Below are 26,649 nucleotides of genomic sequence, written 5' to 3'. Positions count from 1 at the left end.
TGGATTATCACTGCGTGAACAGGCGTGTCTTAGACTGTAATAAACACGGGATATTCCAATATTTATGTCTCTTAATACCCAGAGAGTAGAACAAATAGGCAGCCGCTCTCTGAAATCAACCCCACTGTGCACTGTTTCTGGCTTTGGATTGCTAAGAAGTTTTACTCTTCAGAAGTCTACCACACAGATGCCTCCTGGCATACAGTTTCAGCTAGTATCTTAGAATGCTGACAGCCACAGAGGTTGCACAACTCGGATGGAAGTGGTCCTGGAAGTCATGGCGGGGGTGTCACCAATCAGCGTTTTTTTAAGGAATCTCTGGTCACCAGATGCTTAGTACTTTCTGACGTGAGCTGTTCCGTGTCATGAGAGTCTGTGGTCAGCAGGTTCTTTGTACTGAGGTCTTGTTTATTCATCCCCCAAATCCTAGGAGAAACCTCTTTCTTCCTGTGTCTTCATCTCCCGCTGCAGAGCTGTCAGCCTGCCCAGATGGCAGCGTTGGTGTCTCCCCGCTCACTTCTAGCCTTGTGAGCAGAGACAGCCACAGCATCCAAGGGCACCCAGAACTTAGCTGGCTTGTTGGCTGACTTGCACTGTATCTCTCCCACTGGTGGGCCCCTGTTCTGCCCCCGGGAAGAACGCAGAATGAAGCGGTGTGCCTGGCCCACACTTCAGGGACGCAGGCTGCCTGCGTTGGTCCTGTTTCCCTTCCTGACCATGGGGCCTGCTGGGATGAGGCTGCAATGGCAGTGCCTGGGCCTGGGGACGCCAGTCAGGATGGGGGCAAAGCTGATGTGGACCAGCCTGTCTGGCTTCCCGCACGGCTCCCCACGTGCACTCTACTCTGTGCTAGGCCTCATTTGTGCTTATAAACCTAGACATTTTAAGGTTTAGGACACAGATATATCTAAGACACCATGCACACTTTTAGCTTCGTTTGAAAATCAAGACATAAGGTGTTAGAATTTCCAAAGAAAGGCATTTTTCTGTGGTACGGTCTCTCTCCTCCTCCTCCTTGGTGTCAGGTCAGATGTTTGTTCTTGCTTTCGTGGCTTCTTATGTCCAGGGATCATCTATCAGCCCGTAACATGGGTTTAGTCCAGGAGCTGTATGTGAAGTTTGCTAACAAATGCTAAATCAAAGAGAAAAAGGAAGGGAAGTTTTAGAGTTAGAAACAAACTTGTACCGGTCAGATCTTTTCAGGTTGATGGCAAGATTGAGTTCTGGGTCACTTTTTAGTGGGGCAGCCCCGTCCTTCTGCAGAAAGTGCCCTGTGGCTCCCTGCGAGGTGTGTGGAGGGTAGAGGGGGTGCCCAGACGGGGACACACAGTGGCTTAGCAGACAGTGATGTCTGGAGTAGGTGTTAGAGAATTGAGCTATCTCACATTTGACTACAACACCATTAACCACAACCTTCTTTGCCTTTTTTATGCTGTTGCTTTGCTGTTCATATGTTACTTACAAATAACCCTATGTTTCCTTTTTTTAGGTCAAAAAGGAGAGAGTTGCCTCATCTGTGACTCAACAGGACTTCGTGGCCCCCCCGGGCCCCAGGGACCCCCTGGGGAAATAGGTAAGAACCCAGTTGTGAAAGGGGTCAGGTCAGAATTTGCTTCAAGGGGTTAGAACCTTCACAGTGTAATGTCTTACTCCATGAGAGACCTAATTTTCTGCCTTAAAAACTAGAACCTAATATTGAGAATGTTAAGCCACACTTGTAGGATTTGTCCAGTTTGTTGGAAATTATCAAATGGCCTATAAATTCATTGTCATAAAGATTTCCTAGTAAAAGGATAGCAACGTATGGTTCACTCTGTTCCACAGATTTCGTTATCTCAAAAGAAGTTAGCAGAATGTGTTGGTAAAGTCGTCCCTGGGTGTGCGGATGGGGTCCCTGTAGGCGCCCTGCTTCTGTGTCACTTGTGTGCATTTGGGGTCCCTTTTCCCTTTCTGAGCAAACCTTGGACATTTGCATTATTACTCTCTTGAAATTCTTTAAACATCATCCACTTTGTATAAATCGTGAGAAAAGATTGCACTTTTGAATCTTGAAAAAAATAAAAAGGTTTCGAGTTATTAGGAAGTGTCTTATCAACAATGTTCTGCAATTTTCCCCGTCTTTCATGAAAGGTTTCCCAGGACAGCCAGGGGCCAAGGGCGACAGAGGCTTACCTGGCAGGGATGGTCTTGAAGGATTGCCTGTAAGTAAGCATGTCTGGGTTTGTATATGCATCAGAAGTTATCACCAAGCAAAGTAACAAAGCTGTGTATTTTTGCATTTGCACATACAACTTCTGCCTTATTTGTGAGCTGGTAAAGTGTCTCTTTGTTGAGCAGTCCCCCTTGTGTCCCTGCTCTCGGATTCACCTGAGAATGAGCAGGACTGGTGATCCAGAACCCACGTCTCAGCTGCCTTTCTTGCCATGTGGTCAGCATTCAGCTGCCCCTTGCCTGTGTCCAGGTGCAGCTGAATGGTGGTGTGGCACCTTCCCTCAGGATCTCTGGGAGTTCTTGAAACAAATGGTGCCACCAAGAGTCACCTCTCAGAAGCTCCACTGCTGTGCTGAGTCCTTTGTCTGAGTGGTCATTGCTCATCACACCAATAATCCAAAAAACTTGTTAGTGAATAAGTTCTGCGCCGATAGCTTCCATGGAGAGATGGAGGAAAACAGACCTGTTTCCTTCTAAAAAGTTGAAATCTTTTTTCTTCTTCTTCTTGCAGATATATATTTTGAAAATTTCCATCACCAACGTCTGTTGTAATGATGCCTTTTCAAATCTATAAATGAAATATCTTGATCACATAGACTTGAAACCTTCCAGTTAAGCACAATACCATCTTCTTAGCTTTCCTACTGTGTTTTTAAAGAAGCCATTGAATAGAAGAGAGGAGTAATAATGTGCAATATGGAAGGACATTATTTTAGTGCAAATAACCAGCTCTGTTTCTACAGCCTTTAAACCTTAGGGCACTGTCTTCCTCGTATTTCCTTTGTTCTTCTAAGCTCTGTAACACCAACCTGTTTCTACAATTCCTTTCATTCCTTTTTTTCTTTTTTCTTCTCTCTTTTGTCACAAATTGAAAGTCAAGTCTTGAGCGTTGTTCTTTTTTCATGTAGCTCTTTAACATTTGTAATTTTAAAAAATATTTCTGGAAGGTTCTATAAAGGCGGGTCAGGGCAAAAGTGAATTGAAATAGAAATGAAACAGCTGGAATTCAGCAATAATTTTCTCCTTTTGAAGTTAGATCTTGGGCTTCTGCTTTCCAGAACCTCCCTGGTGCCCGGGGAGCTAAGTTAGAAGTTACGATTGTTTAGAATATTTCTAAATAATTTAAAAGTTCACATAGCTGGGAACCCTGACTGTGGTGGGGATCAAAGACGGAAGAACTTTGAAGACAGCAGAAAAGGATGCTTTGACGTCTGGATGTGGGCTTTATCTACTTGGCCTTCCTGGATTCTGTCCTGCCTCAGCTCTGCCTGAAACCCAGTCCAGACACCCGCCCCCCCAAGCCCGAAATCTAATAAAAATGGGAAAAGAGGAAGGAGGTGAGAGAGAAGGATGGTTGAGGAGAAATCATGATAAAGAAGAAAATAAAACATACAACAAAAATTCTAATCCCCATGCCTTGTCCATCTGGGGCTACTTTCTTTCTTTAGATGGGAAAAGTTTCTAAAAATTGTTTTTTGCTTAAATAATTTGAGAAGAGAGTAATTTTCCTTTTATTTGAAGCTATCTCATAGCTCCGTGGTTTAACTAGCTCAAAAATGTGGTCCTCTTATTTTGAATTTGGTTAGAGGCTAAAAGAGGTACCCAAGAACCTATGGGACATATTGGAAAGTAGATTAAAATGAAAAAGTGATGAAATGCTCTCCTTTTTTGTTTGATTTAGAAGGCATTTCTGTGACACATCCTTCTGAAAGCCAAGTGTTTGATTTTGGGAAAGGAGGACAGATCAAAAGAGGTTGGCTCCTAACTGAGATGATGAAGCCGAAATTGACCCGAGCAGGTTTCCTGGTCATTGGAAGGGATAATTGAAACGAGCTCCTCCTGACAGTTCCCACCGAGGCCCCCCTTTCAGAAGCAGAGGACGTAGTTGTTGAATCTTCTCTGATTTATGTAGCCAGTGCTAAATGTTCAAGGCAGTATTTGATTCCCCAATGTTTATCTTAAGGGATGTGGATCAAAGGACCTTAGAACTGCCTAGAATTAAGAAGTTCTGTGGCAAAGAAACTGCATGAGAGGTCCTAGGGTCATAAATGTCACTTTTCAAAAAAAATCTAGATTTCTCCCTTAAATAGAATGATAGCTGACAAGGTCATCATTATTAAAATAAAGAATTATATTCTCTCACCCTATGCTCATGGTATTGGAAAACTTTATATTTCTTCTAGGTTGTGAATAATCACTATAAGATAAGGTAATGATGCTTCCAAGTTGAGAAAAATATACATTGGTTAAAATTTCTTATGTTGGTGCTTATTTTTTGTTGGTGAATATTGCCAGTTCAGCATACACTTCCCACAGCGTCTCCTTGGTTGCAGACGTTCAGGACACAAAGTCAGAGAGCCTTGGTCCTGCCCCCAAAGCCCTGAAGACGAGTGGAGAGACAGATGTGTGAGCAAATGTTCCCAGTAAAGCAAAGCAGATTCTCTAATGAGGACCATACACTGCCCTGTGGAGACACGGGAGAAGGCAGCCCGTACCCATCAGGAGAGGCTTCTGGAGGCGTCTGAGTTTAGCTGGGATTTAAGGATGCATAGGAGCTAATATTAACGTGAGAGAAAAAACTACAAAATACCACAACACCTTTCAACGAAGTAATGAATTTTCCATGACACTCTGCTAAACTTTCTGGCAGGTGGCTGGTGAAAATAATGTGTTGCCGTTCTAGGGACTAGAGCAAATAGAGTGGGCATCTTCTGCCTTTCCGGAGTAGATCTAAGTGAAGTGTCCTCTGTTATCAGGGGCACCTCCAGCTCTGACCAGCTGTATCGTCCAGGAGAACTTTCTGCTGTGATAGAAAGGTCCTATGTCTGTGCTGTCCAATTTGGTAGCCACTGGCCAGTGGTGGCTATTGAGTCCTCAAAGTGTGGCTAGTGTGACCAAGGAGATGAAGTTTTAATGTGATTTAATTTACATTTTTAAATAGCGTTGGGCAGTGCAGACTTGGTGCTGCCTCTCCAGGCTCCTGGAAGTGCAGTGGATAGCTTTGGTTGTGCATCTGAGAAGGTGTAGCCGTGCCTTCTTGGGCACAGAAAGAGCAGCTGTGCCACTTCCCTAGGCAGCGTAGTGTCACGTTTCAGGAAGCAATATGGGCAGGAGCATAAGTCAGCCCATTGGGATTAGTCCCGAATTTGCCGTTTGTTTGACTTCGAGCAGACGTCTGCACCACTGTGAGCCTCATCTTGACATTTGTGTGATAGGCAGCTTTTCGCAGATAACGCCTAATCTTTAGCTTTCATGTGTTGTGAGAACAAAGTGCAGGCTTTGCAGCCAGGAGTAAGCACTGTCTGGCTGCATCATCTTGGATATATCACCGAGTATTAGCTCGGAGTACTAGCTCCCTCATCAGCTAAGCGGTGCTTTGAGTGATTTCTCTCCAGAGCTGGGGTAAGATTCAGAGTGATCTACTGGGGGTTGAGACAGAGTCGGCAGGTGATGAATGTAGCTATTTCTTACATCTAAAGATTGTATGCATTGTGACCTGTCCCTTGTCTTCCAACTCCTTCCTTTGAGAAGTATGCATCTCACATACACATGGAGGTGTGTGTATGCCTGTGAGTCACAGATATCCAAGAGCTGCTTGAGGGGTTTATGAGAAGAGATTCAAATTAAATGAATTGTCCGAGAGCTTAAATTCCTCCAAGTCAGCAGGGAGGCTGAAGAGATTGCTTTCTCAGGCCTGAGAGAACAAGTAATTGAGACAATTCTTTGAAACCTTTGCTGTTTTCCTTGTGAACCCCAACTCTCAGAGTGGCTGGAGGAGAAACTATCTGTGGATATGGGCATTCCTTGAAGATACAACTTTCTGGGAACAGAAAAATGTTTTAGAGTGTGTCTCTTGGGAAAGTCAAATCTAGTCGGCCAACTACTCAAAATAACAATTCTAGAGCTGACCCAATGCTCACTTCCTCTCTCCAGTTCTTCCAGAGTTGCTCTCTCCCTGGTGCCTTGGAAATCCTTATCTTTTCTGGAATTTGGGGTGTGAGCATAAATGGAAACATGTGCAATTTCAGTAATGACCAGACTTAGAGAAAACCTGGCTGTTCCCAGCCTCATTGACACTTCACCCACCATCTGCACCCAGAGCCATTTCTCTAGTTCCTAGGCCCAGGAGGTCACAGGTTCAGCACCTTCCAACAGTTGCTAAAATGTTCTTGTGAACGTTTAATGATTGTAAGGATCAAAAAAGTTACCTAGGGACAGTCTATGAGCTGGGTGCCCAGTGCCACAGTCACTCCCTCGGCCGTATGCCAGCCTGTGTTTGGAATACCCAATGAAGATGTGTTTAAAGTGTTTTTAAGAGAAACACAAGAAGTGAGGTCATAACAGGGTTTTGTTGCAGAGCTATTGGCTTGCTCCTAGAAAGTGAATGAGGAGATCGAAACACATTACCATTTTTCAGGGAGGTGGCTTTTTTGATTTTGTTGTTGACTGTATAACCAGTCATGCTGGTTCCTTCTGTGGATGGATGTCTTCAGTGGTGTCATAAGGCTTTGTTCTTGTAGGGCCCACAAGGTGCACCCGGGCTGATGGGCCAGCCAGGAGCCAAGGGAGAGCCTGGTGAGATTTACTTTGACATTCGACTCAAAGGTGACAAAGGAGACCCAGGTTTTCCAGGACAACCCGGTATGCCAGGCAGGGCAGGATCTCCCGGAAGAGATGGCCATCCGGGTCTGCCCGGCCCCAAAGGCTCTCCGGTATGTGTTTTTCCAGAGTTTGAACGTGCTCTTTATGAATGGATGTGTGAAGAATGAAGACATGAATAATTTATATTATTAACGTATTTTCACTCGAATGGTGATTGTCATAAATGAACATGTTTCATGGTTCATAAGAAAACTTCAGTCTATAAATACTGGTGTTGATGGTGTTGATTTGAATAATTAGATGATAACAGATCAGTGTCTTCTGGGGGAACTGAAAAGACTTCCAGATGTCCGCTGGGAGGTGAAATTTAAAGTTAGTGGCATTCAGGTCATCATTTAAAAGAAGATTCCAGACATAAATACCTTACTCTTTGAAGTGTCTCCGTATGCAGGGTGAGGGAGGGAGGGTGATTGCTCAGATTATGGAAGAGAATGCTGGTTTCATTTATTAACTAGAGGTTGACCTTTGTGGAAGGGTTGAGGTAAATAAATAGCATCAGCCGTTAAACTCTGGTACTTATTTACTACAGATGGTGGAAAAATGTGACATGGACGGGAGTGTTGGTATGTCTGCTGATAACATTTCCTTTTCTCTTTTCGCTTCAGGGTTCAGTAGGATTAAAAGGAGAACGTGGCCCCCCTGGAGGCGTTGGATTTCCCGGCAGTCGTGGTGACATTGGCCCTCCTGGGCCTCCAGGGTTTGGCCCTATTGGCCCCATTGGTGACAAAGGACAAGCGGGCTTTCCGGGAAGCCCTGGATCCCCCGGCCTGCCAGGTGAGGCCTGAGGACCCCAGGTGCACGAGAGCCTGGGCTCAGCGATGTGGGGACATGGGTGTGGTTCCAGTTCTTCCAGGCAGAGGGGCATGACCTGGGCAAGTCCCTCTTTGGCCTCTCTGTACCTCCGTTTGTTTATATACGAGATGGGCTGGGTATTGTGTAGGATCTGGCTAAAAAGAATTTGAGTTTATAGATGATTTTCCTTATAATAAGTATATAGTATATGGCAGCTAAATTCAGCCTTTCATCTGGAAGTGCTACCAACATAAGCCCTTTTTTCCCTCTTCGCCTGCATATTTTCTGTGTTTCTCCGATGTGCAGACCATTTTGGCTTCTGTATATCCTCAGCAATGTGGTCTCCACCTCTCCCCTGATATGCCCATGCCTGTTGATTAATTCCTTTGGGCACATCATGAGAAGGCAGGATCCTTTGGAAAGGATTCTTTGGAAAGGGTAGAAGGCAGCAGGAAAAGAGGAAGACCAAGAATGAGATGGATTGGCTCCATAAAGGAGGCCATAGGCCTGAGTCTACAGGAGCTGAGTGGGGCTGCTGAGGACAGGATATTGTGGATGTCACTCATTCATAGAGTTGCCAGGAATTGGAGTTGACTTGATGGCATGTAACAACAATCGACTAATTCTATATCAGTTTCAACTTCATTATTACTATTTAATTCCATGTTGGTTTCAATCATTTGCTGACTTTTTTATGTGATTCCGTGATTTTATGTGATTTTATGTGATTCTATTGGGACTGCTGTGCTTAGTGGTGACCAGAGGGTGATAAACAAGACAGGCGCCCTGCCCTCCTGGAGCTCACTGACTGTCCAGGGTTTGGCAGAGAACGTGGAGAAAGGACTGCATGAGGGTTCCCACAGACATTCTCTGCTGCATCCTCACAGCTTGCTTATTATCAAGGACAAGAGTGAAAAAGGGGTAGCCCCAGGCCTTGCACACAGTAGGCTCTCAGTAATTTCTTAGTTGAACATGATTCAGGGTAGAAATGAACCCTCATATTGCTCTCTAGAAAATACTGGAATGAGAAGAGTAGAGGCTAAGAATGGCTTGGGCGTAGAGGAGGAAAGGAAGGGTTCTTTACTAAGAAATGTTTTAAAAGTTGTAAAAATGATGAAAGGACTTTGGGTGATTAAAACTGTGTGACTAGTAAACCTTGAAAAATGTAATCACTAAGTAGCTAGACAATCAAAATATCCAACAGGAACTATGTAGAGTAATTACGCTGTGACCTTCTTACTCACTAAGTTACCGATTCTGTCACTTGCCATGTATCTAGCTTGAGTTTTATCAGTCCCTGTACCCATTGGGCACTATTATTTCTTTATCAAGACATAGTGTAAAGTTCATAAGCTCTTTAAAGAGGAAATGTTAGCCAGTCTTTGATGGAAGTCCAAGAATAGCGTCCTAATGTAACTGTTAATGTCATTCTCATCGTTTGTATAATTATTGGTTACTTAGCACCAAGTTATGACACCATTGATAATTCTTCTTTGCTTAGCAGGGATCCCAGAAATGTCTCTTTTATGGCTCCTTTGGAGACAGGGAAATACTGGGTTGGACTTAGAAAGACCCCCAGTCTTGGAAAAGGGACCGCTGATCACTTGCCCCATAGCTCCTGATTCCAAAATCAACATAACAAGCGTTCTTTGTGTTTGTGGAATCTGAAAATTTGTAAAGCTGTGAAAAGGAATCAGATTTTCTTCTTGGCCAGTTGGGGCACATACAGATACATCCTGGCAGGACAGAGAAGAAGGTTCCTGAAGAGGGTGTTGACAGCACTGTTGATCCACATTCCGTAGAGTTCCTTGGCCAACCAGACCCAATTGGCTTTTGGATTAGAAACCCAACCTTCTTTGATATGCCAGAGCTGTGTTTACTCTGGTGATCATAAAAGCCTCATTCTCAGAGGTGGAACTAATAGCAAATATGTGCTGGGGTCAGTTGCTTGGCTTTTCCCACAGTCTATCGCTAAAGAGTGTGTTGACTGTCGTTGGGAGGCCCTGCGCAACTTGAAACCTTTTAAGATATGTGAAGAGTCAGTGCACACATTCTTGGAGTGAGCCCTTTGGTGCTTTCTTAACAGCTAACTCCTGACACCCAGTGGATCTCGTAGGCATGAACACCAGGGAGCTGGGCCTGCACCCCCTGGGGCAGAGACAGAAGTGGTGGTTTTCCTGTGCTGCTCCAGATGCCACCAAACTACCCAGCCCCACCGTTAGGGATAATGCACAGTCATGCACTTAGCATACCCTGAAGATAATTTACCACTGATGAAAATAATTTAGGTTGGCCTCAAAGCAACTCAGAATTAGTACTATCTGAGAAATTGAGAGAGAACAGTACAAGTGTTTTAACTTTTTGAGATAGGCTAATTAAGAAATTACCTAGGGCCGTCCCCCATTTTGTTATTATAGATTTTTCAGCTTTTTGTGACTTTTATTTTGGACTCTTCAGGAATTCTTGTGTTAAACAAACATCTAGGTTGTTTTGGAGATAAATTTTGGGGAGAGGAGGATCACTCTGTGGAAGATTCTGGAAAAGTAGAGGGAAGAAATGGAAGCCTGCAGACAGAGGCTTCTCTCCAGGTGTACAAGGTGGACTCAGAGGACCTGATGCGGTGGCTCACACACGATGTCCTTGCTCTTTTCCCAGGTCCCAAGGGTGAAGCAGGAAAAGTCGTGCCCTTACCTGGTCCTCCTGGAGCAGAAGGACTTCCGGGGTCCCCAGGTTTCCAAGGCCCCCAAGGTACGTTGAGGGTTCTAGTTCACCTGGAGATATAATGGGAACATGCTCATGTTTTTCTCATATTGACCACTGGTCTTTCTTACAACAGGTGACCGAGGTTTTCCTGGAACCCCAGGAAGGCCGGGCCTCCCGGGAGAGAAGGGTGCTGTTGGCCAGCCCGGGATTGGGTTTCCAGGGCCTCCTGGCCCCAAAGGTAAACTGGCAAGATGAGCCCAAACATGAGTTGGGCCGTTGCTCTGGCCGGCCTGGCTGGTCAGCAGCAAAGGTCGTGGTCTCTTCATTCATCCTCATGTGAATTGTGAGAAAAAGAGGCAATGGACGTAACCACGCTCTATGACTTAGTGACCGTGCAATTAGTGGGGGCTTGCCCCAGAATCTGCACAGTGGGGGACAGCAATTTCAGTCCCCAAGGTGACAGGAGAAACAGCGCCTCCCTGTAGAGTGGTTTGGGTGGGAAGGAGTTGGGACATGAGGACCCAGAAGCTGCCCAGGGAGCTGGCAGATGCTGCGTTTGCTTAAGACCCTCCCTTGAAGGGGCTCCCTCTCATAGAGCCCACCGGGACCCACGCCTTGCTGGGTTTGCAAGTCAGAGGGTGGCTGCAGGGGAATAGGAGGAGGGGCTCTGCTCTTGGGGGAAAAAGCCCCCACACTACGGGGCCGGAATCCCCGTGGGGTGCTGATGTTTTAGAACCAGTGCTTATTTCTGAAAGTTGTAAGGAGGTCAGGAGGAATTTCACCCTTTTTGTAGCTTTTTTTAGGTTTACCAGTCTTTCAGGTAGAGCTTAATGTGTAGACTTGCCATATGGACCTCGGTCCAGGACTGAGAAGGCACTGAGAGCCACAAGGGGCATGTCTCTGCCATTTGGGCCAGCATCCTGACCCCAGTTTTACTGGCCTTCTGGCCAAACTTAGCTAAAGACTTCTCCAGTCTCCTGACCGCTTGTTTGGAGGCCCCGTGTCACGCTCCTCTCATGGTTACAGGCCTTCACATGTGGGGGACAGGAGACAGCAGGCTGTTTCCTCCAGGAGCCACATAATACCTACCCTTGCACGTGGCCATTTCTGTCTTAAAGGGCAGCATGCCCTGGGTGCCCCTCCAGGCTCACAGGGAACGATGCTACAGCCTTCTGCGTGTTCATGAAGCACTGTAGTCCCTGTGAGAACTGGATCGTTGCCATCGTGACTGGTAGAATTTAGCTGAGAAAGGTCTCCTTAGTTAGAGGTCCTTTGCCCACATTGCAGGAACCTGCTTGGAGATGTGGGCACTGGTGGGCCATCAGGTCCGCCCTGTCAGGCCCCTGGGAAGATTGAAAACCAACGGCTCTCAGACTTTGCTGTCACGTGGCCAGCTGTCAGAAAGCCCATCAGAGCCTCTGAGGTTGGGACCCTGCCGGTCCTTAAATGTCCCCACCTGCCTCCAATGTGGAGCAGCCACGTTTGAGAACCAGTGGTCTAACGCGGCGCTTCTCAAACTTTACTGTGTCCACGAACCACGAGGGGTCTTGATAAAGGGGGGTCTGCCTCCGTAGATCTGGGCTGGGTTTCTGACCAGGTGATGGTGATGCTCCCCACATGGCCGCACTTGCATAGCAAGAGTCAAAGGGCTATTGTTAGTCTGCAAATGCCAAGGTGTGTGTGTTTGTTTTGTTTCGGGGGAGTGGGGCAGGACAGAAGAGGTCAAAGGGAGTAGAAGAAGAGGAAGGGAGGGGGACAGGTGGAGGGAGAAAGAAGAAGGGGCTGCAGGCGCTGCCCGAGCTGCCCCGCTGGCCCTGGTGGCACCTCCACACCAGGTTGGTCTCATCCTGCCTCTTAGACCTGCCTCGATAGGGCTTCCGTGCTGCGGCCCTCTCAGATCAGTTCAGTCCATTTGGGCAAGTACAAAAGAAGTGAAGAAAGTGGGGAATAGCATCGTTATGTTAATGATTTTTTTCGTTCTTCAAAACAGGTGTTGATGGCTTACCTGGAGATGTGGGACCTCCTGGGAATCCGGGTCGCCAAGGATTTAGTGGCCTACCTGGCTCTCCAGGTGTGCCGGGCCAAAAGGTGGGTACTGAGCATTCTCTGGATTGCTGTTGCCCTATCCTTGTTATTAATTGGACACATAAAATGTGGGTTATTAATCTCACAGGATTTGCTGGACGAGCATAGTTTTTTTTTTTTTTTTTTTGATGAAATAGCGTAGAATAGAAAATACCAGAGTTTGTAGCACGTGGTGGTGAATGTTTTGGGGAGAATCATTTGTTCCAGCTTTATGAGGATGCTTTTGCCTCTGTCTACTGGATCTCAGTATACAATGTGTGTCTTATTGTGGTGGCAAAAGAAAGCCATTTGAAAGTCACTGTCCTAAAATATGTCATAGCCACCCGGGAGGGTCCCGTGTGGGTTTCTCAGCCTCAGCATCATTGACATTCTGGTTGAGGAATGCGTTGTGGTGAGGGCTGCCCCAAACATTGTTGGATCTTTGACCTCTATCCACAGATATCAGAGGAGCCCCCTATACCCACCACCAGTTGTGACAACCAGAAATATCCGTGGACGTTACCAAATGTCACCCCAGGGGGCAAAATGGCTCTGGTTGGGGACCCCTGGGCTAGTGTGACTGCAGGACCCACCTTGCCCTCACATATTCCCCTGCCACTTGCTAATACTTGAAATTTCACTCAGCAAGTGTAGGTGAGCGTTGGTTAGATCCTCTCCTTATTATAAAGAAGGGAAGGGAAATTGCCAGAGGGTGTGGGTCCTAAATGGAAGAAGGGGCCAAGGGCAATAGATACGCCTTGCCAAGGACAGAACCGGGTTGGCCTGTTCCCTCCCAGGGGGTCGGGTGACCTAACGTCCGCCTGTTGCTCCCCACGGCCCACAGCCGTGCCTCAACTGGGGCTGTTTTGAATGTACCCTCAGGCCCTCAAAATGCTGCTTTTACTTCTAGTCATCTGTGTTTGTCAAAGCCCTTTGATCATGAAACAGTTTTAAATGTTTAATTTGACACGAAAGCCTTCATTTAAACAAAAAACCAAACAAATGGTGTCCTGTTCCAGTCCTGGAACTTTCCACCTCTTAAGAAGGCATGTTAGCTGGTCACAAGTCGCATGTGGCGTTTTGTCCATTATTTAGAGTCAGCTCTTCCCAGACCGGGGGCCGCAGAGCCGAGGGGCCCGGAGACCCGGGGACATCCTGCCTCTGTGACTGTGCACGAGCTGTTCAACGAGGGGGAGTCTTGATTTTCCTCCTTTGTAAAGTGAAAATAATAAAAATCCCCTATGTTGCAGCTTGTAGTGAGACTGAGCGGTAATAATAGGCGTGAGGAAGCTTCGCAAACTGGAGGGTTGGATGGATTTTATTGTTATTAAATGCGTCGGCAGTTATCAGTTACAGGCTGCACTTGTGCTCTCGGCTTGATTAAAAACATGGCTTCTCTGTGCTTTGCGGACTTCCAGGGAGAGCCTGGTATAGGTCTGCCAGGACTCAAAGGATCGCCAGGTCTTCCCGGCATTCCTGGCACTCCTGGGGAGAAGGGAAGCATCGGGGGACCAGGCATTCCTGGAGAGCATGGAGCTATCGGCCCCCCAGGCCTTCAGGGAATCAGAGGTAACTTCTTACGGCTGAATCTAGACTGTGGCATGAACTAGGTCTGTTTATTTTGTGTTCCCAGAGCACTTGTTAGGTTCTCAGTTAAAGTTTGTTGAATGAATGAGGAAAATCCTAGAAGGCTAGAGCTTATGGTTTTTGGTTGTTGTGGCTTACTGTGTGAGTGGGCAGTGTACGCTGTGAAGCATGCTGTGGTCCCTGTGTGGTTTATTCACGGTTTCCTCCCCCTCCAGGTGACCCAGGACCTCCCGGATTACAAGGTCCCAAAGGAGCTCCAGGAGTTCCCGGAATAGGCCCCCCTGGAGTGATGGGTCCCCCTGGAGGACAAGGACCACCAGGGTCATCAGGTGATGCAGCATTCTTCCAGAATTATCCCTTCTCTAAATCGCACCCGTGATGAGATCGGAGCTGATGCTGGTGTCTCCATGACGGGGAGATTAGCATCTGTGAATTAAAGGAGAAAAAGTAAATTCTGTTTTGGGGAAATAGGTTCTACTGTTTGCTTAAACATAAAGTCGCAGGTGTCTTTCTTTTCCTCCCGCTGAGCTTGCTTCACTTGCCAGAGAGACAGCCCCCCTTTATTGTATATGCAATAACTTGTTCATTTAATTCTCAACGATTGGTGTCTCTATCTTACCTTTCCATAGGAGGGTTAATAAGCTGTGGGTAACTTAAAGCTAACCAAGTCCATGTCTGGAAGCTCCCTTTCCCTTTAAGAATAATCCTAGAACGAGGGTGGGATGGTGGAGCAGGGCCAGACAGTCGGTGACACACAGTTGCAGAGAAGCTAGTCTTAGGCCCGAGGACGTCGGAGAGTGGCACTTAGAGTGGTAATTGCTGGCCACTGATGGCAGAAAGGAGGGACTTTGTCTTGGGACATTGTCTACTGGTGACTGCCTGGGTGGCCCCAGATGCCACGATCCGAGAAGGCAGAAGCCACCCCAGCCCCCAGCGTGGGCACGCTCACAGACCTTCTGTGCAGAGTCACACTTGAGCGCAATGAGGGGCCCTGCACAGCGCCCTGCATGTTCTACTAACAGTTCTTTGTTCTTTGCCCACCATCAGGCCCTCCCGGAGTGAAAGGAGAGAAGGGTTTCCCTGGATTCCCAGGCCTGGACATGCCGGGCCCCAAAGGCGACAAAGGGACTCAGGGTCTGCCCGGCCTCACGGGGCAGTCGGGGCTGCCTGGTCTTCCCGGACAGCAGGGGACGCCCGGGCTTCCCGGGTTTCCAGGTAATGATTCGTGAACCCCTGCCCTGGATCGTCAATCAGGGGACGCCCTGCCTTGTCTTGTTCATGACCCTTAGCATCTGCCATCAATGTTCATGGTCCTTCCATCTGGCCACAGGTCCCAAGGGAGAGATGGGCGTCATGGGGACCCCGGGGCAGCCTGGCTCACCAGGACCAGCAGGCGTGCCAGGATTGCCGGGTGAAAAAGGTAGGGAGCTGGTAACTCCGGAAAAGTCCTTCTTGTGTTCACATCTCAATTCCTCGTTGGAAATTCTCCGATGGTTGTAGGTCATATTTCAAGAGGCAGAGGAAAGGAGTTAAGGAGATCAAGCAAGAGTCCTTCTTCCAGGAGGAGCTCATGGTGCACAGGGCCTGTGGGCTTAAAGACTGTGCTCGGCCAACAAAGCAGAGGAGACAGGTTTTCAGGTTTTCCTTATTGGTACAGTTGAGATTCTTTTCTTTCAACGGTGGAATCTTCAGTCATACAAAGGCACAGGGACTGAGTCCTTAGAATCAAAGGAGGAAACTGGACACCTTTACAAATCTTAATTGTTATTCCTTATCTTGTCATTTGAAACTGGTCCAAAATTTTTTTTTTATAAAAAGAAATTGACTTTGAATGTGAGACGTAATAAATGGTCCTTTGTTTAGTAGAACAGGAAAAGTCCCATCCTGTTATTTTGCATAGAATTGAGGGGCACTATGAAGAGAAGTGATAAAGATATTTAGGAAGGAGAGAAAATATAAATTATTTAAACTAATAAGCTAAGTCACATATATTAGAATTATTAGCAAGTCGTGAAATCTAGAAAATGACTTTATTAAACAGTTCCTTGACCTGGGGTCAGACTCTTCTGGGTAACTCAGACACTCTCCGTTTAATCCATTTTTGGACAGTCTGTTAGTTCTCGACACATTTACCAGTTGCTTCTACGAGCTAGAAACAGCACCGTGCTTCGTCACGGCCTTTGAGACCCTTGGCCACATCTCACCAGTGCCTTCTTTTTCCTCTGCAGGGGACCACGGCTTCCCAGGCTCCTCGGGACCCAGGGGAGACCCTGGCTTCAAGGGCGATAAAGGAGATGTCGGCCTCCCTGGCAAGCCTGGGTCCATGGATAAAGTGGACATGGGCAGCATGAAGGGAGAGAAGGGAGACCAAGGAGAAAAAGGTAACCTGGAGGAAGTCTTTAACAACGGAGATAGAACGATGTGCCTCGCCAGTTATTCAGTTCTCCACAAATAATATCAATTTTTTGCAACAGTTTGCTTTATTTTAACCAGACACGGGTCATCATTATTTTTTCTGTGATGTGTAGGACAAATTGGACCAACTGGTGATAAAGGATCCCGGGGAGATCCTGGAACCCCAGGAGTTCCTGGAAAGGACGGCCAAGCAGGACACCCTGGGCAGCCAGGTACGGAGTGGAGTTCAGTTCGCCTGCACAACAGGCGCTCATGCTGAGGAGTGTTACCTGGAACTTTTCACGGGTGGTAACCTGTTGAGTTTTTCTCTTCATTCTAGGACCTAAAGGTGATCCCGGTGTAGGTGGAACCCCGGGTGCTCCGGGCCTTCCCGGCCCCAAAGGATCGGTCGGTGGAATGGGCCTGCCAGGTATGTTGGGTTTAGAACAGGGGGTCTTCTTTCTAGCACCTGCACCTGCGGTGCTGGTGGGGTGGCTCTGTGGAATGAGATCCGTTGTGTCTTTCGCATGAATCCACGTCTTCAATCCTGTGTGCTGTCCTGCCTGGGGCTGGATGGCATCTGGCTGACACCGTGACCAGTGCTAAAAAAAAACCTCACAATTTAATGAAATAAAACCTGGGCTGCACACCGTCACCTTTTGACTCTCTCCAAGTGATCGTCCACTTGGCTTTTATCTCCCCAGGAGATGTTTAGTTCTCCATTCAGTTTTGCCAGCACAGGACGCTCCTGCCTCGAAGACCCCTTACAATTAGCTCAGAAGGACCATCTGGGCTCCTCGGCCCCAGTCCTGAACCAGCCTCAACCGTTTGCTGCCGGCGTTTGCTCCAGGGATGGCAGCCAGAGGGAGGCACGGGAGAGAAGGCAGAGAGCTCTGGATGCTGTGGGTGTTACTGCTTCTCACAATTCCCTAGGGAAGCAAAAGTCAGGCCAGAGGCCTCCCCTCTGACTCCTCCCTAAGTCTTAACGAGGCACATTACCACTTGTTTTGAGAAAGAAACACCTTAGGCTGCTGTTTACACCTGTGTATAAGTAGGGTTGGCTGCGCACCTACATTAGGAAACCAGGTGCACACGTACCCTCATGGCCTGCCTCCAGCCCCTCTGATTCCCTTCGATAGTGAGAGCTGATTATAGAATAAAGGCCATATAAGCCATTTTTTATACTGTTGCAAAAGTCGGTGTATTTTCCTAAGTGGTTGATGTGTTTCTCGTCTGTCTTTGTGAGGTGACTGTCTTCAGAAGATGGGAGCGACGTTTCCCAGCGTGGCTCTGTTGTGCTTCTGTGACGGGCACCAGCCTGGCTGACTCCCACCTTGAAAAATGCGTGAATCCATGTTCTCTCACGCCATTCTGGACTGATCGTCAGGGCGCTTCTTTATTTTTAACGTTAGCACCTGCTAATCACGCATTCCAGGTTCAGTTGTTTGTGTTTCCAGGAACCCCTGGAGAGAAGGGTGTGCCTGGAATCCCCGGCCCGCAGGGCGTCCCTGGCTTACCTGGAGAGAAAGGAGCCAAAGGAGAGAAAGGGCAGGCGGGTCTCCCTGGCATTGGGATTCCGGGACGGCCCGGGGACAAGGTAACAGCATCCTGCCTGGGGACCTCCCCTCCCATCCATCCAAGCAGAAATGCTTCGTGAGAAATGTAATGAGTGTCTCAGCCCATGAGATGAATCAGAACCTAGAACAGTGCCCCCAGTTTGTCATAAGTTTCCCTCCTCCCCCTTCTCCTCGCTACCTTCCCCGGGAAGAATCGACACTGGTTAAGAGGCCCGGGGAGCAGCTGCCACGGGGAGAGAGGGAAGGCAAGAGGGACGTGGGAAGTGAAACAACAGTGGGCTCTTTTGCTCTGGGTTTCTAGTTTTCCCTCTTTTTTCAAAAGTGGACTTTGATTCTTTGGTTAGGAAGCTGGAAATGGAATTTCTGCAATGCAGTATTCATTGTACCAAAGTGTGTGTTGTTGTCCAGATATCACATTATAATGAGCCCAATTTTTACTCCCAGGGAGACCAAGGGCTGGCAGGCTTTCCGGGAACTCCTGGAGAGAAGGGCGAGAAGGGAAGTGCTGGGATCCCGGGCATGCCCGGCTCCCCAGGCCCCAAAGGCCTGCCGGGGAGCGTGGGCTATCCAGGTAGGTGCGCGGGGCCACCGCCTCAGCTTGGGGTTCAAAGATAATGAAGAAAACCTCAAACTGATGGGCGTTCCGGTATCTTGTCTTTTCTTTAGGAAGCCCTGGGTTGCCTGGAGAAAAAGGTGATAAAGGCCTCCCAGGGTTGGACGGCATCCCTGGTATCAAAGGAGAAGCAGGTAGAGACCACTTTTTAGAGCACAGCCGGGGGGCGTGGGGGGAGAAGGCCAAGGGGACATCAAGGCTTCCAGGGAGCTCCCCTCACAGACGGCGAGTTGTGGGCCCCGATGTCACTGGGTGGTCTCTGGAGGACCAGAGGCCAGTGGGCCCGCCCCTCCACTCTTCAGATGAACAGACTGAGCTGAGGGGGGCTTACGGGGTCTTTCTGAGGTCTGGCCACCAGTTAGGAACTAGAACCAAAGTCTCTGAACTGGTTTTGCAGCTGGTTCCAGTTGGTTCTAGAAATAGGTTTGTGTGTTTGGCGTGGGAGTTTGATGTACTTTCTCTCTGCTCGCACCGGCTTTTAGGGGTTGGGGCGCAGTGGTGTTGCCAGCAGCGTGGACGGTCCCTTCTGAAGGGCCGTGCTCAGGGAGGATGGTTTCCAGGGAGAATGTCGGGAAGGGAGCATATTACACGCAGACCAGGTGCTGCGAGAGCTTCCGTGACTGACCGATGTGACCTTTCTCTCTGAGGTCTTCCTGGGAAGCCTGGCCCCTCGGGCCCAGCTGGCCAGAAAGGGGAGCCTGGCAGTGATGGAATCCCGGGGTCAGCAGGAGAGAAGGGTGAACCAGGTAGGTCCGGCTCCCATCCCTTTCAGAGTGAGCATTTCCCACAGACGTACAGGCCGTGCCTAAGCGCCCAGAGCTGGGTACAAAGTGGCATCGACACCATACGTTTGTACGGCTGTTTAAACACCCACGTGGATAAGGGGGGAGCAGGCTCAGATGAGGAAAGGGTAGGGAGTCTTCATTTATTCCACAGATCCCTATGGGCACCTCCCCTGAAATGGCCTGAGCTCTTGGTGGTGAGTGAAGGAGCCACACACAAAAAGCCCAGACCACTCCTTCTCTGCCTGGCCTTTCCCCTTGGAGAAATGGTCCTGGGAATATTTGCTGCCCCTGAGTCTGCTCCTGTCACTGATGGGGGCGTCGCAACTTGGGCAGAAGCGCCAGCTTCAAGCTTCGACAGTGACAGCCACATGTGGACTAATACTCATATGTAGCAAGACGCATGCACATCTGAAACAGGCTGCCCCAAGTCAGGGGAGTGGAGGGGATATTGCTGGGGAGCAGCGTCCAGGGGGTTATTGCTGTTGGTGTTGGCCTCTCTCTACAGTTCATTTTCTTGTTCTATGCACCTTATGTTTATGTTATATATTGTATCACATATATATATATCTCCTTCCCCCGTGTGAATCTTCCCTCACGCCCTTTACTCGTGTCTGTGGGCTTCCTGGTGTCTGCTGCCCCCGGTGTCTCTGGCTGTCCCCACCTCCCTTAGAAGAGCTGTTAGTTGGATGGTCGTCTCTGAGAAAAACCATTTTGTGAGTCTCCAGACAGTGGTAGGAAATGAGTAGTCATTTGTGCAGATCATTTCTGCTAAATACTGTAATGGTTCTGAGCTGAAAGGTACTTAGGAAAAAGTACTAAATTCTATATATCCAGTCAATAGTATCTTAGAACAACTGAAGGAATGTAATTTTACTTGCAAGGTGCAATTACTGATTCCTGTGTGTTCTGCAAGTGCTGTGTGGCATTGGCGCAGAGTTGATACTGCGCTTGTGCCTGCAGATTGCCTGTTTGAGGAGAGAGAAACATGGCTTCTTACCTTGGTCTTACAGGTCTACCCGGAAGAGGATTCCCAGGGTTTCCAGGGACCAAAGGAGAGAAAGGTAACATTTGCTAAACGCATTCTTCCTTTTCAACTAACCGCTGATGCACACAGTGCCAGCAGACCAGAGCAAATGGTTGCAAGGAAGCAGTCGGATGTGGGTGCTGGATGCTGGGTCTGGGACAATCTAACTGACACGTCCTACTGGCCCGTGACAAGCCACCCTATGGCACCTTGTGTCTTGGATTCCTTGCCCTGTGGAACAGCGGGGGGAGAATGCCAGGGAGGGACCCTGCCATCCTTCTCGGTGATGACCCTCTTTCTTTCCTTTTTTATTTTTTCTTAATAACCTTGAAAAAATCCTAGAATTTTGGTGTTTTTTATTGGCAAGTTTTGGGTAATATGTTTAAAACTAAGCATGCGATTTTCTTTTTCCTAAAAGCTCTTACTTTTAAAAAACTTCTAAAAAGTTTTTTTCGTCAATCATTGACATACAATAGACTGCACGTATTTCAAGTGTATGATTTGATAAGTCTTGATCTATGCACGTACCTGTGAAAATAACACCACATTCAAGATAGCGAACACATCTATCACCCCAAAAGTTTCCTAGGCTGCTTGGTCATCCCCACTTCTGCCCCTTGCTGCCCCCCACCCCTAAGCAACCATCTGCTTTCTGACATAATAGATTAGCTTGCATTTTCTAGAATTTTGTATAAATGAAACCCTACAGCATGTACGCTTTTTACTCTGACTTCTTTCGCGTAGCATAATTAGTTTCAGATTCATCTGTGTTGTTGCTGGTATCAGTCGTTGGTCCCTTTTTCTTGCTAAGTAGTGTTCCATAGTGCGGATATAACATAATTTGTTTATTCATCCACCTCTTGGTGGAAGAAGCCCTTAATTTTATCAGTGCAACTGCTTGCAGGCTTATCTATACATGTATTCAAATGTCTTTGCCATAGAAAACTTCCTTTAAAAAGCATAAAGAGTGAGAGCCAGGTTCTTTGTATCTAAGCTTACTCTTCTTCATGGCCGTGGTCGGCCATGGTAGGAGTCTACTGTGTTATTTAATAAAAAGGAGAAAAGGTACCCAGCTCCAGTTGTGCCTTCCAGAAGCCCCTCCCTCCTTGTCAGTGCACTGGTGCACTGGGGTTTCTCTTCTTCCCTGCCTTTGTCATTATCTCAAACTGTTTTTATTGTTTAGGTTCAAAGGGTGACGTGGGTTTCCCAGGATTGGCTGGGAGTCCAGGAATACCTGGATCCAAAGGAGAGCCGGGGTTCTTGGGACCTCCGGGGCCACAAGGACAGCCAGGATTGCCTGGAGCTCCGGGCCACGCTGTGGAGGGGCCCAAAGGAGACCGGGGCCCTCAGGGACAACCTGGCCTGCCAGGTAAGGAGGCATAACCCAAGTCAGAGCTGGAGCCACAACAGAAGGCACAAACATACACAAGTGTAAAAGAAGTGTAAATACTTAAATTCCCAACTGAGTTCTTATTTAGAAATTTGCAGCATTTGTTACAGCTGGACACTACTTAACACCTTGACCCTCTTGGATCTGGCCTCCATTAGGTCAATGTTTTTCTTCTGACTTTTCTGTCAAGGAATTTAGTAAATATGACAGTAATTGGGCAGAGGCGAGAAAGGACACTACTGAGAAAGCCTGGAGCACAAATGCCACCTGTGGTGGTGTTTTAAACCAGACGCCCTCCCGGCAGGCCTCTGCCCCGTGGCCAGGGTGACCGCACTGCAGCACAGCTCCCCCGAGCACAGGGACCACAGGGCATTTGGACGCTCCGACTGGGGTGTTTAGATCACCATTTTCTGCCCATTGAGCAGATTCTTCCTTCTAGAACCTGCCTTGATTTCTTCAGGGTTCACGCAGCTGGGTGGTGGTGTGTGTAGTTGGGGACAGTTGGGTGGCACTGATGACAACCACAGCCAATGGCCGTTGTACATAAAATCCCCTCTAACCTCAAATGTGTGACTTCTGTGTCTCCTTTTAGGCCTTCCGGGACCCATGGGGCCGCCGGGGCTCCCCGGGCTTGATGGACTGAAAGGTGACAAAGGAAACCCAGGCTGGCCGGGGGCGCCTGGTGCCCCAGGGCCCAAGGGAGACCCAGGGTTCCAGGGCATGCCTGTAAGTTGTCTGTTTGTAGGTCCTGTTTTTGAAAAGGATCACAAAATAAGCTGTGTGTCTGTGTTTACATGTATGCATACGTGTGTGCCACCCTCCCACATCCTCTCTGGGCCAGTCCCTTCTCTCTTGCGAGTCATCAGCCATCTTTACTGGCATCAGAGCAGGCTACTCTCATAGCATTTTTTATAATCAGTTTTATGAGAACCGTTAAACGGAAATGTCCTACTACTAGAAATTTTAGTTCAATGCCTGGGTTTAAAAGTCTGTTTACAAACTTGATGCAAAAAGCAAGCCTCAGTAACATAGAGATACACTCCCCATTCCTACTGCCAGTCAGTGACTATCTGTCTCTCTCTATATATACATATGTATAAATGTGTGTGTATGTATATAGATATATATTTTGGTTATGGCACTTTTTAAAATAAGGTAAAGCAAAGAAACAAATATATGTAAGAACCAATGCAATGTTTTTTATAGAGCGGAAGGAACAGCTATGTTGAAATAGCTAGAAAATGAGATAATATTTTAAAATACATGAATATTGCTATATTATAAAGGAAAATAATCCTTCGTTAGTGTTTTCTGTCTTCTTTCCATATTTACAATCACTTTTCAGATAAGATACGAAGCTCATTCTAAGGGAAAAGCACTCTCCTTGAGTGTTTAGAGGAGAGTTCTCTGGAAGGGTAGTTCGGTGTTGATAGATTGATCTGTTGCCATAACACATAGTTAGGGAATTCTGACTCTGTTCATGGCATTGTGCTGTGGGGTGGGGACAGCCAGAGGTAAGATTTGTACCTGCTTCCAGAACTTACCATGTAGATGGACAAGCCGAGGGGACACAGTGAATGAAGCAAGTTGTTCCAATTTCCAGCTTCCTAATTTAGGCACACACAGAGGTTTTGTCATTCTTTTTACATCATTCAAGAAACCACAAGGCCCCGTTTGTTTACAGAGCTACTTTGCAGAACCTCGAGGGGCTGTCCCAGCTTCCCAACAGCCGGTTACTTGAGAGGCTTCTCGGTCATCTCCCGAGCAATTCTCGACTGACATCCTCTTTGTGTGTCTAGGGGATTGGTGGCTCTCCAGGAATCACAGGTTCTAAGGGTGACATGGGCCCTCCGGGCGTTCCGGGATTTCAAGGTGAGAGAGTCACGGAGACGCTGCTCGAAGACACGCTTACTACACAAAGCTTCCTAACCACGGCGCTGTCACAGTGATACAACCGGCGTCATTACAGCCCAAGACAGAGTTCCCTCTAAATTAAAAATGCCGTTGCGGCGTGGCGGCCGGGTTTGTATAACCCCGTGGATGGCAGTATCAAGACGTTCAGATTTCCTTACTAAGAATCAGTGGATCATTACATCTCAGTCATTTGCATATTAATAAGAAGTCATAGATTGGGGCCATTTGTTAATTTATTAATGTATTAAGCAAACATTTATTGAGTGCCTGCCGGCTTCCAGGCACTGCTATTTTCACTGCTTAGTCAGATACGTATGAATGAAAGGTGAGTAGAACAGGTTTTTGGCATCTTGTGGTCTATTTGGGGACGCGTGTGAACTGGAATGTGACCAAAAGCAGTACCATTTTCCCCTCCACTGGTTGTGACCACTTTATGGTTTCTTGTGTCTTTGGAAAAATGTAACTTCTGGGTTCTAGAAAGAAGAGTTTCATGAAAAGCTTTACATGGTCGACCAGAAGTAATGCTCTTTTCTCGAAAGAGCATAAATTGGAAATATGTTCACTGTGCATGCGTGCATGTGTGTGTGTGAATTCTTGTATATATGGTGCACACATGTATAGGTGTGATGGGCACGTGCAAGTATATACATGCACCTGTATATGTATCCACATGTGTGTGCCTGTATGTACATATGTGTTTACACACACATACTTGCATATCTTTTGGAATGCTGTGTAAGATCAATGTTCTGCTTTCCTCCAGGTCAGAAAGGTCTCCCTGGCCTTCAAGGAGTTAAAGGAGACCAAGGGGACCAGGGTTTCCCTGGAACGAAAGGTAGGAGAATTTGGCGGGGCCTTAGGATGATTTGAGGAAGTATGAAAGCCATTGAACACGTAGAATTAGGATGTTTGGTCTCACATCTGTGAAAAGACTTGAAGGTTATCAGAAACAGCTGATTAAAAATTCTTTGGTTGCTTGTCAGGATTGCCATGTTTGGCTAATTTAATTGACATATTTACCAGAAATTTGGCTTGAAAGGCAAGTGTGTTACATCTGTGACTCAGGTAGACCCGGTAGAGAGACCATGACAGGCTCAAGATTCACACACTCTCCCAGGCTCTAAGGGTAGACCGGAATCACCCACTTAGAGTTGCCTTGGAATGAAAGCAGGCTTGCACGGACAGGCTGAATGAATTCTGGTTGGACAGTAAGGAGTTCTCCACAGGACACGGTCTTCCTTGGCTTCTCCACCACCAGGAGCCAACAGCAGAAAGTGGCTTCAAAAACAGGATAATCTTGGAAGGAAATGATTCAAGTGTAGCCTGCATCCCGTTCTCATCTCATACATCTAAGGCCATGTTTAATTTTCAACACCATATTGAGAGAGAGAGAGCAATGGGAGTGCACTGAGGAGGAAGGAAAGAAACAGAATATGTGTGAAGGAGGGAGAGAACGGAGGACGTTTGGCTGAGGAGAGGGGCTGAGGTGGACCTCAGAAGCCTCTGCAAACTCTACGTTGTTGCTGCACGTAGCTCAAGAGCTGTCACGCAGAAGAAGGATTAGGTGTATTCATCAAGAAAAAATTAAGACCAGTGGTTCTAGTGTACAGTAAGGCAGGTTTCATGTCAGCGTCAGAGAAAGCTTCCCAATCGCGCGTTGGAGCATCTGAGTGGGAAGCAGGCTGCCTGGGAGAGAATGGGCTCAAGGGAGGCCGGACAGCGTTGTCAGGGATTCCAGAACTGAGTGGACAGTTTGCTCTGTTGACCCCAATATCTGTTCCAGTCCCAAGGATTCAGGATTTTAGGTTAAATAATAAAAACGTCCAGATACATGGATGTCTTGTGAGGATCTGATTACTTGTGTTTTTGATGATAATTTTACTTTTAAGAAACATCGTTTGGATTGGGTTTCACATTGCAGTCTCCTCTTGAGGCTGTTTGTGTCGAACATGAAACTGATTGGTGACGTCCCTGATTCCCACAGGTCTTCCGGGCCCCCCCGGTCCCCCAGGGCCTTACGACATCATCAAAGGGGAGCCAGGGCTCCCTGGTCCGGAGGGTCCCGCAGGTCTGAAGGGGCTTCAGGGACCTCCAGGCCCCAAGGGACAGCAAGGTAAGAATAACCAGCCTGCGCAGGGAGGTGTGGGGTCCAGAGGGAACTGGGTGGGATTTCCTCCTCACCGTGTGTCTGAGAGCAAAGTCTCTGGGTGATGACTATAGAAACACTTATGTGAATATGACTTTATTACCTTTCTTTAATGTGCATCAAAACCAAATGCAGTTTGTGAAGGGAGCTGAAAAAGCCAGAATGGAATACGAGGAAAGCTAGAGGAACAGACAGGTCGACGTATCTGTGTCCCTTAGAAGGACATGGGCTGCAGGAACCAGTTCGTCTTTCCCTAGCTAGAGACGAGGGACAGCAGGAAGCAGCGGTCTAGAATTGTGAGAGTCGTTGCCCTTGGCAGCCGCCCGGAAGCCGCACCCAGCTGGCAGGGATCTGTGCGAATCCCTGTAGTTGTGCAATGCCTGGGTCTAGAATCCTGCTGCTGCTTTGGGCCAAACACTTCCGATTTCAAGAGCAGTAGGGGAGGGGTGGGTGGAAAATAAAGGAGAATAAAAACGTTTAGAGTCGAAAAGTAGCATCCATGAAAATTTAAGTTTAAACTTAAATAAATAAACTGTACACCTGAAAACAGAAAAACTATCCATGTCATATAGCCGTCGCCTGAAAATTATTTGAGATGCCAGAATATGGCTGAGGGGAACATGATTGAGGAAACAAAAATCTGTCAGATCTCTCCCCACCCCCCACATGACTGCCTTATCCAAAACTACCTGCCAAACAATAACAGCAAGAAGCCGGGAGAACTCTGAACTGGACGACAAAGCCCCCGGCCTGTGGATGGGAATTTGGCCATTGCCTCTGCAGAGGG

The 26,649-nt window shown here is 47.5% G+C and overlaps 1 protein-coding gene across 1 annotated transcript in view; it reads left to right on the top strand.

Annotated features, from left to right (window-relative positions):
- Nucleotides 1-26,649, top strand: part of COL4A1 (collagen type IV alpha 1 chain) — a 147,418-nt gene that overhangs the window by 107,951 nt on the left and 12,818 nt on the right. Inside the window, exons 23-46 of the mRNA XM_044779703.2 lie at nt 1,490-1,573; nt 2,131-2,201; nt 6,732-6,923; nt 7,479-7,647; nt 10,321-10,413; nt 10,502-10,606; nt 12,359-12,456; nt 13,851-14,001; nt 14,235-14,348; nt 15,067-15,234; nt 15,350-15,439; nt 16,248-16,400; nt 16,548-16,646; nt 16,754-16,843; nt 17,871-18,010; nt 18,435-18,561; nt 18,657-18,737; nt 19,251-19,349; nt 20,399-20,449; nt 21,596-21,781; nt 22,395-22,528; nt 23,602-23,674; nt 24,480-24,551; nt 25,701-25,829. Of these exons, the coding sequence (XP_044635638.1) occupies nt 1,490-1,573; nt 2,131-2,201; nt 6,732-6,923; nt 7,479-7,647; nt 10,321-10,413; nt 10,502-10,606; nt 12,359-12,456; nt 13,851-14,001; nt 14,235-14,348; nt 15,067-15,234; nt 15,350-15,439; nt 16,248-16,400; nt 16,548-16,646; nt 16,754-16,843; nt 17,871-18,010; nt 18,435-18,561; nt 18,657-18,737; nt 19,251-19,349; nt 20,399-20,449; nt 21,596-21,781; nt 22,395-22,528; nt 23,602-23,674; nt 24,480-24,551; nt 25,701-25,829 (2,769 nt within the window). The remainder of the gene's footprint in view (nt 1-1,489; nt 1,574-2,130; nt 2,202-6,731; nt 6,924-7,478; nt 7,648-10,320; nt 10,414-10,501; nt 10,607-12,358; nt 12,457-13,850; nt 14,002-14,234; nt 14,349-15,066; nt 15,235-15,349; nt 15,440-16,247; nt 16,401-16,547; nt 16,647-16,753; nt 16,844-17,870; nt 18,011-18,434; nt 18,562-18,656; nt 18,738-19,250; nt 19,350-20,398; nt 20,450-21,595; nt 21,782-22,394; nt 22,529-23,601; nt 23,675-24,479; nt 24,552-25,700; nt 25,830-26,649) is intronic.

The sequence above is a fragment of the Equus asinus genome, chromosome 11 (genome assembly GCF_041296235.1).
Source record: "Equus asinus isolate D_3611 breed Donkey chromosome 11, EquAss-T2T_v2, whole genome shotgun sequence".
Classification (NCBI taxonomy): domain Eukaryota; kingdom Metazoa; phylum Chordata; class Mammalia; order Perissodactyla; family Equidae; genus Equus; species Equus asinus.
The sequence above is the reverse complement of the archived record's forward strand: the minus strand, read 5'-3'. Positions and strand labels throughout refer to the sequence as shown.